General features: G+C 44.1%; 1 protein-coding gene across 1 annotated transcript; it reads left to right on the top strand.

Moving 5' to 3' along the window:
• Window positions 1–2732: 2732 nt before the first annotated feature.
• Window positions 2733–14803, top strand: LOC103769988 (actin-related protein 2/3 complex subunit 1A). Its single transcript, XM_008937234.1, has 9 exons — window positions 2733–2814; window positions 3402–3506; window positions 5655–5877; window positions 7396–7503; window positions 10737–10949; window positions 11958–12033; window positions 12220–12413; window positions 13099–13189; window positions 14416–14803. The coding sequence occupies exons 1-9, from the start codon at window positions 2751–2753 to the stop codon at window positions 14452–14454; spliced, it is 1113 nt and encodes a 370-aa protein (XP_008935482.1). The 5' UTR covers window positions 2733–2750; the 3' UTR covers window positions 14455–14803.
• The last annotated feature ends 2828 nt before the right edge of the window (window positions 14804–17631 follow it).

Raw genomic sequence — 17631 nt, 5'->3', positions numbered from 1 at the left:
AGGAGCCACCCTCTGGGGAAAGCTGCGCGGGGTGACTCGGAAGGGAATGACAGCAGTGGGAGGCAGTCCTTAATTATAGGTACTTCTCTTCCAGATGTTTGAAAGTGATGTAGGGTTGCTGAAAATAGGCAAGGATTAAAAAAAATCCCTTTCTCTCTCTCTCTCTCTCACACACACACCCATGCTGTCTCTGCATCCCTGCTGGCTGCTTGTCCAGGGATGGCCTTAAACCACATACTTCCCATCTCAGTGAGAGATGACAACAGCTGAGTCCTGTACTTCCCAACCTCAATCTTTTTGGTCTACACCCTGAATGAACTCTTGCTGCACAAAATTTCCTTTTTTTTTGTTTTTCTTTTTTAAACATATTTATTGAAACTCAAGGGCAGTTACTTTGCATTTGAAAAAAGTTGCTGTGTGAAGTTCTTGGCAGACAAAGTTACAACAGCATCTTCCCTGCGTGGGATTCTGAGGCTGGCTGACAGGAAGGCAGTGAGGGGTTTACTATGTATGAGTTATATGAAGAAACACAGAGCCAGTTTCATTTTCTCTAATGAAGTGTGAGTTTGATTTTGTCTGTGTATTGGTAAGGAATAAATACAACTGGAAGACTTAATTTAAGATTCATCTTCCTGAAGAAGACACCACAGCAACTAGCAGGTGGCAGAAATCATACTGCTTTTTGAGATTATCACCACTGTTGGGTTTTATGAGTTTGTTACCAAAGCAAAATGGAGAACAGTTGCTTGCTGCAGGTTATGGTGCTCAAGAACCTCAGATCAATGGGGAGGGATGGATCATATTGCTTGTCCAGGCTGTCTTTGGAACGGTGTGGAGGTGAAGTAAGAATCTCTGAACTGGAAGTTAGGATGGTACCGTGTTGTTTGTGTGGTGCCAATCTGTGGCAAAAATACTGGGGTTGTATGAGAAAGTGTTTCAACATAGCTGCATTCCTTGGGGAGGGGAGATTGGATATTTTTACATTTTATTATGGAAAGAGTAGAAAAGGCTGAGCATTCCTTGTTGGTAGAGAAGCTCTTTCAACTTTTCCTGTATATGGAAATGTGCTGCTACTGAATGTTGGCAAGGACTGAAGCAAGATCGTGGAAAAAGCAATTTGCAGTGGTGTTTTGCTTATATTAACACATGGAGTCTTAAATCATGGCTGTTCAAGGTCAAAGGTAGCTTGGATCATGTCAACATTTTCACATTAATGAAAAGTAATTCATTATTTTGCTTAGGACTGCATATATTTAATAGCTTCACTTGATTGGTTGAATATGGTTGTTACAAGGGCCATGAAAATCACACTGATTAAAATGATAAGCTGGATTTAAAGCTCACAGAGTTAAAAGTTGTAATTGAAGTAATTTGAAATGTAATATTTGAAAATAGTAAAGTGCAGTTATTTGCCTGTGCAAAGTCCTGTGTCATCTGTGCTCCAAGATTCAGCACTTTCAGTGTGTTTGTTAACCTAGTGGTGTGACAGGGAGTGCTCAGTGGCTGCTCAGCTCCCTAAGAACACACTCATCTCGTTGCCTCCTGAGTTTCTGTTGGACTGCCATTCATTTCCTGGTTGCTTCCACATTCCAACCTTGTCCTGAAGCCTCCACCCTCTGCTAATGTGGCTGTACTTGGGTATGTTGTAACGTCAGCCTGTAATGGGTGTGGGTGTCTTGGAATGACATCACAGAGATGGTTTTTTCAGATGTAGGGGTAAAAAGATTTTGATCCATCAGCTCAGGATAAATTACTGTGAAGTTGAGTAGGATATATGGATGGGATGGACAAATCCAAACTGGATATATCAGATTATGCACATTTCAGGTATTACAGGTGACCCTGAGATTTTAGTGTTAACTCCCATCCATTTATGCCACCCTTGGTTAACACAGGACATGCAATACAATATAATACTTTCAATAACTTTGGATTTGTGGGTCAGGACACCTCCAGTTGCAGATGTTCAGCATGGTCTCTTGTAGTGGTTATAAGCTAAAGAGAGAGCTGAGTAGCTGGCTTTTTTAAAAACAAAATACTTCCAGACTGGAATGGTTCAGCTTGCTCTTTTGGTGTTTGAATCTCATGGGAGTATAAACCTAATTCCAAACCAGTTTAGTGCTTGAATTAACTTGAAGAAATTAGTAATTTGTTAATTACTAATATTAATTTTTTCCTCGGATACATATAATTAGCTTTAACAAATAATAATCAACAGACTACAGTTAGATATCAAATGTTCTGGAGACACGCTCCTGGAAAAAGAAGGGGGAAAGGATTTTATTGTAGTGCTGCCTGTGAGCCTCGATATATGTCAGGTGTTGAACCAATTCACTGGGCTGCATCCATAGATTATTTTTTTCCCCCAAGTATTCTATTTCCATAGTAAAATGATTAGATTTTTTTAGAGTCTTTGTTAGATTTCCTAAGAACCTGCTCTCTCATCTGGAGGAAACAAGAAGCACGTGTATGTGGCTCAAAGGGCAGCTGCAATTAGTGATAGTGAGGAGGACAGTTAAAATTCAGTGTGCTAATGAAAATAACAGGGTGTCTGGCAAAGGCAGCTCTTCATCAGCCTTCCCTCATTTACTGAGTAAACTGTGATACTGGACTGAAACAATGCTGGTAAACGTTGAAGGGTGATTTTGGTTTAATCAAATAAATGTGTCTAATTTTGAAGTGTTTTGTTTTCAATTTTACACCTTTCAGCTTTTTCAATTTTTACAACATAGGAATAACTTTAACTCGGAATGTCTCTGCATCAGTTTTTACTAGAGCCAATCACCTGCCATGCATGGAACAGAGACCGTACTCGTAAGTAGTATGTTTGGTTTAACTTTTAATTCTTTTTGATTATCTTTCAACCTCTGGTTTCTCGTTGTTGTCACTTTCTGCCCTCATACTGTTCTGGATCAGGCTTGGGGAAGGTGTGGTCAAATACATAATGCTACAAGTGAAATGTTCCACTTAGGATCCAAAAAGCACATGTCTTCTAGAAGTGAACTTTTCTAACCTGTTACTGGAACTCTGGCACATAAGCAAACCTAGTCTTGCTGGTGTTCCAGAAAGCTTTGCCTCTTGGTCTGCGCCTCAGGGATATGACCTGGCCCAGCCCCTCTTCGACCCTCTATTTCCACACCCCAAACCAGCCCTTTCTTTCAAGAGCCTCGTTTTCCTCTATAATGTGGAGTGTTACATTCCCACTGCATTGCCTTTCTGTGCACAATGCTCATGGCCATGTTATGACCATAATTGTTTCAGATTATCCAGAGATGTCAGCCCTTTGTTGACAAAAAAAACCATATAATGCTCTGAAATTTGAGAAAACAGGTTTTAGCTTGGAAAATCTTTGGTATTAAAAAGCCTTCTGTACTAATGGGTTGTTTTATTTCTTCTTCAAGAGATTGCCATTAGCCCTAATAACCATGAAGTCCACATCTACAAGAAGAGCGGGAACCAGTGGGTAAAGGCTCATGAGCTGAAGGAGCACAACGGACACATCACAGGTGAGAGGGCTGCACACACTGTGCTCTGCCAGGCGAGGAGTTTGCTCCCCATCTGAGACCCTGAACAGGCAATGTGCAAGTGTTGAGTAAAGAGATCTTCCTACAGGTTGGCTTTTCCACTTACGGGGAGCTTTGCAGCATTTTCCTGGGCTGCATGCAGTGAACGTTAGGAAGAAAAGCCCTATTTCATTTCCAGGCATTTCAGTAGAGTCACTGAGCCTTTCTTTCATATCTATTGCTTATTTTTCATCCGTAATGACATGAAAATAAACATTGGGTCTGCAAAAGTAATCTGGCTGTGTCACAAGCTCTACTGGTGATACATGCTGCTCCTTTTCAAGTGCTAGTAATAAAACTTCATCAAGTGTTGGTTTGTGGTTTCCAACAGCAGTAAATATCCTTTCTTAGGATCTGTATAAAGACCTGAAGTGGTCACTCCTGGATTTATGAAAGACCATCAGTGAGCACATTTTACTGCAGGCCCAGGGTATCTGTAGATGCACAATGAAAATGTAAGAAGAGCTGCCACGATGAGTCACAAGGTGTTATTTTTAAAATGTGATTGCCCTGTGGTAGTCTTTCATATTACTATTTTTTTCATGGTGATATTTTTATAAGGGCTTTATTCTCTGAGGAAAAGAAAGTAATTAATACAAGCATTTGCCCAAGCCAGCAGTGTCCTTTATTCTGTTCTCAGCTCACTAATGGGCAGAAGTATCTGCCCAACAGCATTTTGCAGGAACTTTATTCAATTTATCTGAGTCTTGCTTTCAGAGAGCACAACTGTACGTGCTCTTCTGTGGGCAGCTGCTTGGGCTGCAGTAACAAATGACATGCTGTTCCCCAAAGACATTTCTCTGCATTTTCCTTGTACCTGTTAGTGTTGGAAGCCAAATATTCATGACTTGGGAATTCTACCTGCTTTCCTTCGTGGCATATACCTTTGGAATACTAAATGCTGTGGTTGTCATACAGAACAGCCTTAAACTGTGGTTAGACACAGGAGACAGACTGATCAAACCGCCCGTCGCCTGACAGGAGCAATGCAGCTGCTGCCACTCCAGCCTCTGATCACAAGGGACAGGGTGCCTTGTCTTGCCTTCTGTATCTTGATTCTGAGATTTGTGGTGAGCTGCTTCTGCTCACTTGCAGGAGGAGCTTTATTCACTTTTTGCTGGCTTAGTTTTTGCTGAGCTGAAAAGCTGAACTCACCGTGGGTCAGAAAAACAGTGGAGGTGGTGGGTGAGGGAAGTAGAGAGAGGCAGGATGGGTCCCCCTTTCAAAAGCAGTGCTAGATTGACACGTGTAACTATGATTTCAGACTACCAGCCTCTTCCTAATTTACCCTTTTTCCTATTTGTGTGCTTAAGGAATAGTTTTAATACTGACCACAGGTGTGGAAAACCATTGAAGTATAATTTTGTGGCAGGAGTGTTCAGGATTGCACTTTGCATCTCAAAGAAGGATGCTAAAGACAAGATGAAAAATCCGGTGTTGATATAAGACTTTACAGTTGAGACCATCCTTCATTGCATAGGAGGGGAAAGAAGCAGTGGCAGGCTTATCAGAGGCCTCGTTTTGTTCTTTGAACTTGTTGGTTTTGCTTGGTAAACTTGTCTTTGTCATGGCACAGCTTAAATAGGCTTTGAGAAAACGTAATGATGGTATCAGTACATAAAGACTGGTAACTTCTAAACCAAAAAACCCCAGCCTGCTGTCTGAACTTCAGTCATGCCTGTGGTCTGGCAGCTAGGTTAGAGGTTTGTGCCTAGTTTCAGCATTGCTGGGTTTCAGCTGTCGAATCATCGGGTGCCTCACAGAAGTCGGTGGTTTGAAGGGCACAGGGACAGGCCTTTGCCAGTCTGCAGAGCTCCACCTGTTGGCCAGCCCTCGGAGCAGCTTCCCTGGCGGGCAAATCCTCTGTGGGATTGGGCAATTTGGGATCTGCAATTTTGATGAAAACCAGAGGGGAAAAACTGATATCCCTGACAGCTTAAAATGGCACCTGGAGAATAAGCCACCGAGGGGAATACTGCCATAACAGGAGTTACTGTCCCTGGGGTAGAAGGCTGTGAGACTGTTTTGTCTTAGGGTAAAGCAAAGAGCACAGAAAGGGGCAAATGAGTCCCTGTGACCTCTGACTTGCAGGGATTGACTGGGCTCCCAAAAGCGACCGCATCGTCACCTGCGGCGCGGACCGCAACGCCTACGTCTGGAGCCAGAAGGACGGCGTGTGGAAGCCCACCCTGGTCATCCTCAGGATCAACAGGGCAGCCACCTTCGTCAAGTGGTCGCCCCTGGAGAACAAATTCGCCGTGGGGAGTGGAGCTCGACTTATATCTGTCTGCTACTTTGAGTCTGAAAACGACTGGTGAGCAGTTTGGTTTCCGTTTATACCTGCCATGGGGAAGCTAAAGGCTGGGGTTGGATGGTGGTAACTAGGTTACTATTTGCTTAATTCTTAATATCTTCAAGCACGGGCCTTATCCATTCCTTCCTGGGCTTTTTACATCCCAGGGAGAGGTTTCCCTCTTTTACTCTGATGTAGCACCTGGCAGCTTTGGACTTAGATGCCGTTGGGCTATTTTCAGGTTACACATCTCAGTGTGGGTGTGTTCTGACTGCCTGCCATAAACATATGCTGCTTTTCTGAAAGTGCAAGAATTTCTGCAGAGTAAAAATGTCTGTAACACAACTGTATGGTTGAAAAGAGAGAAGCGTTTCCTCCCTTCACCTCCTTTTAGGATGAATGAAGAAACCTTGGCTTGACTCCTTCTTCTGTATAGATTATTTTAGGCCATTTCTTCTCATTAAAGAATTCAAGCCTGTCACCTGTCCCCAGGGTGGTCTATTAGAAGATGTTCAAGCTTGTCACCTACCTGTTCTGTATTCTGTCAAAGTCTTGTCACAGTGCTAGATTTCAGACAGGACTCACAAATATTTCCACCATTAACGTTTTTTCCTCTTTGGCATCTAAACTTAGTGCTTCTTTAATGGCTCTACATTAGTAGCTGTACTTATCTGAGCTACATTTACCATATCATCTGTAGGGGGGACATCTGTGTGTTGTGTCTATTACTTTGGGTTGCATAAACATGTATAAACCACAGGTGTCTGTGCACAGTTTTCCACCTGCAGATGGTAAACAATGAGACCATCTTCAAAATACACTGAAAAGATTGTTTCAGACTTACATGCTTTCCAACATATTCAGTTGTTAACATTTTTCTCTGCCTTGCTTGTCTCCAGAAGAACCAAAACTCCATATGTTGAAGGCAGGTAATTTAATGCAGTCCTTTTAACTGCTTGTTTCTGGTGGAAGTAAAGCAGCAGCACCTTCATCCCAAAGGCCATCAGGCAAATAACAGATCTCATTACTGTTCTGTAAATAGTTCAGACAAACTCTATCTGCTGAGACATTTAGAAGAGTGGATAGGCAAGAAAGATGACTGTAAAACTCATTGGAGGGAGCTGGAGAGGACTTGTAGTTAGTGATCTAAGAAAATGGTGCTTCTTAGCTCAATATCACAGCTCTTTTTCATGGGATTTGAGGGACCAGGCAATTACTGTGCAAAATTCACATTAGGGAGTTCTGTCTGAGATGTGATAAAACTTAGTTAGAAGGGGGAATAGGACTTGGCTGAAGAGATACGTGTTGAACATGAGTTTGTTCATAGTATTTTAAATTTGGATTAAGAAAACCATACAAAGTTCCCAGACTGTGCAAGGCAAGGTGAAAGATTTGGGCATGACGAGTGCTTTGCAAGACTGATGGGTTTGGTCATTAGCAAGGGGTGATCTTTTTGAGGAATGATGGATATGGGGGAGTCTGGTAAACTGTTTTCATATAAATTTTATCTGTTTTTTTACATTTTATTTTTTAATTTAGGTGGGTAAGCAAACACATTAAGAAGCCCATTCGTTCCACTGTCCTTAGCCTGGACTGGCACCCCAACAATGTTTTGCTGGCTGCAGGATCCTGTGACTTCAAGTGCAGGTGAGAGAAAATAAAGCACCTGTAAATCAGTTTGTGTTACTGGTTCAAGTCAGTCAGTAGTGTGACCATGTTGATCATACATTTGCTCTCAGACTAGAAGATGGCTCATTGCATACTGTTGTTTTTACCAAAATAAAATACCCAGCTTGAGAAACTTTGGCTTTATCTGCCAGGGGATGTGCCTGAATTTCATGAAGTGGTGTTTTTCTTTACTAACAGTTCACAGCAGTAGTGCTACTATGCATACTCTAGGCTGAAATTAGACTAGCAGGTGCTGCTATCTTGTAGAACACCAACACTGCTAGTTAGAGTTTAAAAAAACAATATCCTCATGGGTCAGGAACGTTCCTTGTGGGGTCAGGGAATTGATCCACCTGAAATTCAATGCAACAAAATCCATTTTTGAGGAGCATTAAAAGGAAAAGGCTGGTGAAACCAGATTGGCACATGGGCTGGATGCTGTGGTCTTTCCAGCTGTGAAATGAAAGTGTGAGGGTTCAGTCCTGCAGGTTGCTCTGTGCTGAGTGACTGGGGTCACTGCAATGGAGTCAGCATGGGGAACTGTCTGCAGAGCCCTTGCCTTTAATTCCTATTTTACTGAATCACTTGTACCTTGAATAATAATGAAAGCTGCTTTGCTTGAATCTTTGTGTAATAGAGCAGTTTTTAAGCTTCCAAGTGTGTACTAAAAATGACTGAGAAGGAGTGGGAGGGGGAGGTGGGACTGACTATTACAACCCTTATTTCAGAATGAAACCCAGGCATCTAAATTCTATCCTTTGATACCTTTTTATGTAAGGAGAGATGTTAAATGGAAGCTGGAGAGAGGAGGATCATCCCCCTCTCCTGCCTTTTCTCCACTTTCTTTAGATAAACTCTACATTTTCACTTCCTTTCACAAAAAAAAAGTGATGTAAAATGTAATCATCTTCCAGGAGCTGCTGCTTTTCACACGTGGAGATATTTTCATGTCTGTTCATAAAGCATCTGAGGACTTTGATGTTAGGTCAGCTGATATATATCTCTACACATCTGTTAATTTGGACTTGAGCTCTTTTGTCTCCAGGCTTTGTTTGGTTTTTATGTACATTGGAATCCTGGTTATCTCCTCTTTCCTGTTTTGGTTGAGAAGTTAGATTGATACAATTTTCTGTTCAGTGTTATTTTATTTTGATTTTTTAAAAATCTTTTTGGGAAGGGTGAAGAAAGTCAAGGTGTGGTTCAGTCATTTCCTAGGAGCATTCTCTGGTTTTGCTTAGTCTTTTGATGCCATCAGAAGACACATTCTTTCCTGCATCTTATTTCTCTGAAATGGGGATATATTTGGAAAAAAAAAAAACAAAAACAAAACACCAGGTCTTGGTTTAAAACATTTGGGAAACTTTCTGCTTTTCATTGATGTTGTACTTCAGGATGAATAATTGAATAATTTGGCTGCTTTTATCATATAAATCTCCATATAGAAACCATTAAAGAAGGGAAAAGTAGTGGAGATTGGTACTGGGTTTATGATTCTATTTTAGCCCCAAACCCCTGAAAGAATATTCTTTTTGGTAAAAGATGAATACCAATCTCCAGAATTCCAGTTCTAGGGAACGTTCAGTTAGGTATTGCAGACAGTAAAGACATCTGGGCCTGAAGTGTGCATCTGTTCTGAGAGGTGGTTCTGAAGCAAATCGTGAAATGGATCTGCCAGAGCCACTGGCAGCTGATAAGCAGCTAAGTGGGAGACATTAGGGAAAAAGGATGGAGGGCAGAAGAGGCTCCAAGTTGATAGGCATTCAGCAGAGTTTTTTTGGTGGCTGGCCTGGATGAGCTCCTCTTAGGTTTGTCTTTGGAAATATATATATATAGCTGATGGCACCATGTAGGTGCCTGTTTCATGTTCTTGCTGGAACAATGTTACTGGGGGAATGAAAGTCATTTCCCAGTGTTCTTTGAAGGCTGGGACCTTCAAGCTGAGGTGATTTCACTTTTAAAAGAGAGGAAGACATTAGTAAGGGAAAAGACTTTTTCAGTTATCTTCAAGGTCTTTCACTACTTAGGAATGATTTTTCTGCCTAGTGTCAAAGGCTCTTGCTTTAAACATCTTGTCCTATTTCCATACATTAAGAGAACTGCCCTTTTAGATGTCTCTATAAAATTAAGTTTGTTGAAGGATTATCGTTAGATTATATTTAAACTGATAGAGCCAAACAGAAATTCATACTTAATTCTCTGAAAATCTGTACCTAATATAGCTGCAGTTAAACCCTTCTTGTTCCAGATGATCAGCTTTATTTAAATAAGCTGAATATAGGCACCTTTTGAAGTGCATACCCCACACATGTAAAAGATTTAAAAGACAGAGAGGAGGAGCAACTTTTTCTTCAACTCAATATGAAAGAACTCCTTTTTCTCTTTGACTGCAGCCATGAGTATTTGATCCCAGTTGTTTGTTCATCCTGAAATATTCCTCAGGTAGTAGTATGGCACATCCTGCTTGCTCCTCCTGCTCCATGGACTCTAATCCTATGTTTATGACGTCCCAGTCACTTCCATGGTAACAGTCAAGAACACCATATTGTGGCATGTCTGAATCATGCAGAAGGAATTTGATGAAAGGGGGAGGCTTTCTATTTAAACATATCTTGAAAATTGGAGTGCTGGAAAAAAAAAAAAAACCCTATGAAAACATTGTGGTATTTCAGGTTTTCAAGGCATTCTTTCAGTAATGAGCCAGAATAAGGTGGCTCAGAGCCCCTTTGCTGGCGTTGGAACATCAGTTTTCTTTCTTTGAAATCCTGCTAAAAAAAGTGAATGTTCTTAAAAAGTGGGTAATTTTGTAGGTGTTTGTATCAGCTTCTAATTATACAGTGTAATTTGTGGGTTTTCTCTAACTGAAGAATTGACTCTGCAAGTCTTTAGCACTGCAAAAGGATGAAAGGGAAGGCTTAGCACAGTGGAAAATGCAGTGACAATATAAGGGTTTGTGCCATCTTCTGGAAAAAAAAAAAGCAGAGAGATGCAAGAATGGCATTTATGAGAAACCTACAAGCATTACACCCTTTGTACTCCTGTTTTCTCTCCTTATGCTGAAGCTTCCCAGCCACCAGTGCCTTGTTATTTAAAGATACTGTAGTATTTGATTTGGGTAGAATTCAATCCATCCCTGTGCTTCCAGTGGGAAATGTACACGCAGCTCCCAGGAGGATTTTTCTCTCTTTGTTCATGCTGAGGTCTTTTATTTGCAGGGTGTTTTCTGCTTACATTAAGGAAGTGGATGAAAAACCAGCCAGTACACCGTGGGGCTCCAAGATGCCTTTTGGGCAGCTGATGTCAGAATTTGGGGGTGCTGGAAGCGGAGGATGGGTGCACAGTGTCAGCTTTTCTGCCAGTGGGAACCGCCTAGCCTGGGTCAGTCATGATAGTACTGTGTCAGTTGCTGATGCCTCCAAAAATATGATGTGAGTATCCTCTCTCTGGTAGTTATTAGCTGTTTGGTGTAGAAGGGGCAGTATGTGGCTATTGTGCTTGCAACAACAAGGGCTGTTATTTTGAACCTTCTCCATTTTACTGTAGATTCCTGGAGGCTCTTTGGAGCCTATATAAATAAGGTAGATTATTACATGATCTAAACTTCTAAATTTCTTATTGGAAATCTTCAGTGAAGGTATAGTCAGTTTTTTTGGGGGGAGAAAAAGAGCTGTTTGGAAAAGATATGTTTCACTCTGGTGATTGGGTAAACAATATTTCCTTGTAAATGGATCCAAGAGAATCCAGAAGCATGCTTGCTCTGTGACTGCTAAGCCCTGATTTCCAACCAGGATCTCTAAAACAAGTTGTTCATGTTATGAAAGGTTAATTCCAACCACTGTCCTTAAGACTCTGCTGTTGTGGGGTTTTGACTTAACACCTTCCAATCCAACAACATATTTTATTAACAATTCCTTCTTCTGCTTCTCATCTTGTTCTGAGTAACTTTTCAGTGTCTGTGGCATTCTAACCAAGGAGGAGGAGATTCCCCATTTGGTTTAGTAGCAGAGATCTCTGGTGGATCACCCAGGCATTGCTGTGCTTCAGATGCAGTTAAAAGCTTCTAGCTTTTAGTGCTTTCCTCCTCAAGCACGAAACCATAAAGTATTTTTTACACACAAATTAAATTAACAGCTTCACCAATTGGAACTGTTTTTGGGAGTACTCTTTTCAAACTCTTGCCAACGTTTACACACAATACTAGAGAATTTCAGCCTTTCACCCACAATACTTCATGATTGTTACAGATTTTCCAGGGTACTTTCACTGGGTTAAAAACTTTTTATTACAAAGTACAGCCTCCTGGTGTCACCTCAGGGCAGCTGAGCTACACTGACTTCTTTTCCAATACTCCTTGTGTGAGAACAGTCTCTGTTTTTTGTTGGAACCAAAGATGAGAGGATGCAATGAAGTCCTCTAACAAATGTTCTTGTGTTCAGGGTTTCACAGCTGAAAACAGAATTCCTCCCACTCCTGAGCGTGTCGTTTGTCTCTGAGAACAGTGTGGTGGCAGCTGTAAGTGTCTTATTTTCTCCTTGTAGAGTGTTGGGTGTTTTGTGGGGCGAGAAACACCATTTAGTGATAAACTAGCTCTTCTGTAGGGTCAGTCTTTGCATTTCTGCAGGGAAGAGCAGCAGCGGAGCGAAATGGGGATTCCATTGGTGATGTTCCCTCACCTTCTTTCCTGACGTTTGGTTGCAGGGCCACGACTGCTGCCCGATGCTCTTTAACTGTGATGACCGTGGCTTGCTGACCTTCGTTTCCAAACTAGACATTCCCAAACAGAGCATCCAACGCAACATCTCCGCTATGGAGCGCTTCCGAAACATGGACAAAAGAGCCACCACGGAAGATCGTAACACTACCCTGGAGACCCTGCACCAAAACAGTATAACGTGAGTGCCTTGCCCAGGGAGTGCTCCCCACAGGCCCTCTGTGTTCCCAGGGGACACGTTTGCTGCGTGGGTTTAGCTGGATCCCGTTCCACTTCAGTCTTTCCCGAACATCTCTCTGTTTCTGGGACTTAGGTGGAAGCTGGTGGAGTTAATTATTACCACAGCATCCATGCTACTGCTGTTTGCTCGTGTTTAATTGTTCTGTAACTCGAGCACAGTTTATCTTATCAAATATGTAGGTAGTTCACAAGAGGTTGGTAGCATTGTGCAAAATCTAGGCAGCAAAATTCACCCGGAGAAGGAATGTGCCTACCAACATCCTATCTCAGATGCCATTTCCATGTGTATTTATTCATCAAGAGGATTGATTCAGGTTAATCCAGTAAAATACCCTTGCATTTAAAAAAAGTATGTGAGCCCAGAGGATGCTGACATTTCTGAAGCAATTTATCTGACATTTCTGAAGCAATTTATCTTTATTCAAGGAAAATGTTTAGGCTGCAGCCACTAAGGGATGTAAGAGCTGTCACCGTCCTTGTTCTTTGCTTGTTTTTTTTCTGAAGCATTGTACTAAAAATTCCAGTCTCCCTTGGAGAGAGTAGGAGTTGAATCCAGCCCAGCTTTCCCAGCTTTTTGGCTCCCTGGACTGGGTGTCTGTGTTACAGCTACCACTCTCTGTTTGCAGCCAAGTGTCTATTTATGAGATAGACAAACGAGATTGTCGGAAGTTCTGCACCACCGGCATTGATGGAGCCATGACCATCTGGGATTTCAAGGTATGCTTTTACCACCATCTTTATCTGAACTGGGAGCAGTGCTGGGTGGTTTTGGCTCTCTGGGGCTCAGCCCTAATGCAGGTTTTATTAGCAGTAGGAAATCCAGGCTGGAATACACAAGACCATTAGTGAACTCCGTAAGGAAGACAGACCCGAGATTCAGCATAGATGCTGGTACACTTTGCTTAGCAGATGGTGCTAATCCAGGCTTAATTTTTTTAATGGAATCACTTAATGTCCCTGTAGGAATGAATCCCACTTGTCCTTTCCTGTGGCCTCAGCCACAGTCAGGCTGGAACAATTGTTGGTAGGACATGGCCTGCTGCCTTGGCTTGCTCCCATCCCTTTGGACTCTGCTCACTGTCTTCCTGCAGGATGTGGTCCTGCCCTCTCATAATTAACTTGCCAAAGTAGTAAGAAGTTACCTCCAGCAGTGAGAAAGTGTAGTCAGCACTGAGACCCTAAAAGGATTTAGTAATGCCAGTGCTTGCTTTGCAGAGAAGTGGCCAACAGAGGTCTCTGCTGGCCACCCCACACTGCTGAGAGCTGGGCACTGCCTCTGGGGAAAAGGAAAGGCTGAGAGCCCTGGGGCTGTTTGGGGTGGACAGGAGCAGACTCAGAAGGGATCTGATCAATATCTAAAGGGCAGGGGGCCAGTGGATGGGGCCAGACTCTTGTCAGTGGTGCCTGGTGACAGGACAAGGGGCAATGGGCAGAAACTGGAACCCAGGAGGTTCCACCTGAGCAGGAGGAGAAACTTCTTTGGTGTGAGGGTGCCCGAGCCTGGAGCAGCTGCCCAGAGATGTTGTGGAGTCTCCTGCTCTGGAGAGATTCCAAACCCACCTGGATGCCATCCTGGGCACCCTGCTGTGGGTGACCTGCTGGAGCAGGTGAACTGGATGAGATCATCTCCAGAGGTCCCCTCCAAGCCCACCATGCTGGGATTCTGTGCAAAGTTGTTTGTCTGTAGTGCCAGAAGCTCTGCTGGGGTCAGGGGCCAAACAAGAAACTGAGGTGATAAGCTGCCTGAGTGCAGCCTCAGGGCAGGAGGTGGAGTCACTGGTCCACAGATGCAGGAGTGGGAAAGGAGTGACTGCAGTGGTCCCTGGCTCTTGAAGATGAATCCAAGCTCAAGCATTCAGGGGTTTTACTCCCTTTTCTTACCATTTCCACTAAATATCAGGATACCTTAGCAGATTGTGATTGAGCTTTTTCTCTCTTTCAAGACCTTAGAGTCCTCTATCCAAGGTCTACGAATCATGTAAAGGTGGATTTCTGTGAGCTAGCAGGACAAACTGCTTGATGGAATGCAGCTCCCACATCTGCACAGATCCCAGAGGGGAGGAGGAAGGTGGAATATTTGGAAACACTGAGAAAATACAGCTTGGCAGGTTTTCTTTTGAATCTAAATTTGGTGAATTGTGTTGGTTTCAAAATCAGCTGTGATTGTTCTTTTTTTGTTTTTTTTTGGTTGGTTGTTTCATTCCATTCTTTACCAAAGCTGCTCCTTAAGTAGTTTCTTGCAGGAAGTTATGAATCACTAACTTAAAAGGGGGAATTTTATGTAAATTGTCTGCTAGAAATAATAATAATAATAAAAAAAAAAGAAACTGATTTTTTGTTTTGGTGCTCATTAGCAGTGATTAAAAAAGGGCTATTAAGGGAATGAACTCTGAGAGGGTGGGGGAACCCTGCACTGAAATTTTATGGCCTTAAATGAGGAAAAGTTCATTTTAACTGGAAGTTTCTTGAAGTTGACAGATGAAGACCTGGAGTTTTGGTGATCTGGATGTGAAGATTCAGCTGGGCTTCTTTCAGGAGAACTGTTCCTCAAAGTGATGATTTTGGAGGATGAACAGTTTTGTCCTACTACTCTTCATGCTGTCTGCCTGGTGTTTCATCCAGTAATAACAGCAAATTAACCTGAGTGTCTTTTTGATTGTCTCTTTAGGGGGTCATAGTTTTCCAAAGGTGAATGACTGGTATTATTTGTAGTTACTTTTTAGGATTTGTACAGAGACTTCTCCCAGTGCTGTGGCTCAGATAAGGGCTGGAAGGCTGCACATGGAAGATGAGGCAGAAATCTGCTGAGCAAGGTCTTAGGAGGACAAATTAAAAGCAAATCCCTTTGTAAGTCCGTGAAGCTGCACAGGCCTGTGTGTTGTGTTAGAGCTGAGTGCTCAGCCTGTACAATTCTGTGCTTTAGTGACTGGAGGAGGAATGAAGCATGCCTGTGTGAGGTGTCAGTGTGGCCCTTTGTCTCCAGGAGGCTCTATCTTCTGACCTGCAGTTGCAGGTAACTGCTTTTACTCAGGTGGTGCAGTCACTCTTTGGCTGTATCACTGCCCCGAGGCAGGCTGTGCTCCAGAGGGGATTCTCTGCCTCACAGCATTGCTTTACAAGGTTTAGCACTTCCTCACTTCTGTTGAAAATGCAGAAGTGTCTTTAAAAAAAAACCCAGTGACTAAATTTACCACTTCCTCTGGAACCAGAGTTGCCTCATATGCTGCTCGTTTCTCAGCGCTGAGTGCCCGACAGGGAGGCTGGGAGGTGAGCTCACAAAGCTGACAGCTGTTGTTCTGCTGCGAGTGAGCTGTGTCCATGGCAGAGCTGCATCAGCCTCGGGTGCTGTCTTGGTCACATGCAGAGGAGGAACTGTTTTTCCAGTTCCTTCAGGATTTCTTGTGGCTCCCACATCATCCCTTGGCAGTCAAGTGTGGCTTTGCCGTTTCCTCTCCCTTCTAATCCTAAAATAATGAGTCTTTAACCTCTGCTCTTGCAGCCTAGTGAGCTGATGTGTACAGTAACTTGTGGTGGGGTTGGGTTTATTAGCTAGAATATGATGCTGAAGGAGATGAGTGTCTTCTGGAGCAAAGTGACCCTGCAGGCTGTGGCAGATGGACAGAGGAGCACAGGTCTGGCTTTGTCCATCAACATGTGCACTAGTAGGTGCTGGTGTCTCACAGCCAGTAATGATTCTGGTTCTGAGGTCATTCTTGAAAGTGTGGGGGTTTATTTCCAAAAAGTATTAAGGAAAAAAAAAGTGGATTCTAAAATCTATGGTCCAAGTAGCTTAAAAAGACAGGGAAAAAAGTCATCTCTTGAGAGAGTGGAGAGAAGGGATCTCACCAAACCTTCAGCTGGAGCTTGCAAGAGACCCATCAGGGCTGAGCCTTCACCACAGCCTCCACAGCTCTGGCTCATTCCCCCGTGGGCTGTGGAGCCTGGGGGAAGCCCAAGCAGTGTCCCAAAGCAGCATGCCCTGCTGGAGGCAGCTCTGCTCGTTGGCACTGGCTTGGAGAGGAGCCTTTTTTTTAGAGAAAGGGAGGGAGGACCGGCGGGGGGGGAGCCACTCTGCAGGCAGTGCTGGGGTGATGCTCTCCCTGCCCTTCTCAGGAGCATGTCGTGGTTGCTGGAGGAGTTGGAGTCACCTGTCCATTCACATACCTGTCTGGAGGGGACCCAACGTGAAGGGATGAGCAGAGGGCTGCTCTCCTGTCCTGAGTCCTCCCATCCTGTGTCCTCCTGATCCACACAGGTCAGAGCTGCTGGTCTTGGTGCAGGAGGCTGTGGTGGGACACCTGGAAAGCCTGAACTCTCCTGGTGAGGAGCAGAGGTGGGGTGTAGCCAAAGGAGGACCAGAGAAAACGTGCAGGCAGCAGGAAAATCTTCAAAAAGCCACAGCTTTCAGCTGGGTGCTGCCAGGGGCAAACTGCTGCCAGGGGACAGAGCAGCTCAGTCCTTCCAACGGGGACTTCAACCACCGTGGGGATTCACTGACCAAAGGCACGGAGACCCAGCACCCTCGGGGGACACCTGGGGATCTGTGTGTCAGCTGGGATTGTAGCAACATGCATGAAGGGAGGTGTGGCTAACGGCCTTGAGGACCAAGGAGAGAGGAGCTGCCTGCTCAGTGCCACCCTGCAGAGCCTTCATCTACAGCTGGCCCCTTCCATGGGGGTCAGTTCTGTGGCTCGCTGAGCACCAGGTTCTTGTGTCCACATCCTGCAGCTGAGACGCCCCGTTGAGGCCTGGCCCTTCCTGTGTGAGACCCCCATGTGCTGGTGTCCTGCTTCTGCCATGCTCCTGAGGGAGGGGAGGGGTGAGTGTGTCCCTCCAGGTGTGACTGCATCCCTCCAGGCATGACTCTGCAGCCCGTTTGCAGCAGGGGAGCGAGAAGCTGGAGCCCATCTCCCCTTCCCAGCACCTGTAGCAGGAGCTGAGCTCCTGGGAGCTGCCCTGCCATGCTGGGAAAGGGATAAAGATCAATTGCTCTAAAGCAGCAGGGGGAAAAAAATCTCAGAGGGGTGCGTGGCTGGTAGGTGGGGCGAGCAGAGCAGTGAGTGCAGCAGCCCGGGCTCGGGCCCCGCTGGGCTCCGTGGGGCGCAGGAACCGGCAGCAGATCTGCCCGGGTGGGGGAGGCGATGCCCACGCGTGTCTCA

Source organism: Merops nubicus, unplaced genomic scaffold (genome assembly GCF_000691845.1).
Source record: "Merops nubicus isolate BGI_N331 unplaced genomic scaffold, ASM69184v1 scaffold41623, whole genome shotgun sequence".
Classification (NCBI taxonomy): domain Eukaryota; kingdom Metazoa; phylum Chordata; class Aves; order Coraciiformes; family Meropidae; genus Merops; species Merops nubicus.
This window is presented reverse-complemented; position numbering and strand designations above follow the sequence as displayed.

Excerpts from the sequence above, each read along its gene's own strand:
- LOC103769988 (XM_008937234.1), top strand. The coding sequence starts at position 2,751 with ATGTCTCTGCATCAGTTTTTACTAGAGCCAATCACCTGCCATGCATGG. Across the intron at positions 10,950-11,957 it reads GATGCCTCCAAAAATATGAT|GGTTTCACAGCTGAAAACAG; the intron begins GTGAGTATCCTC and ends TCTTGTGTTCAG. Across the intron at positions 13,190-14,415 it reads TGACCATCTGGGATTTCAAG|ACCTTAGAGTCCTCTATCCA; the intron begins GTATGCTTTTAC and ends CTCTCTTTCAAG.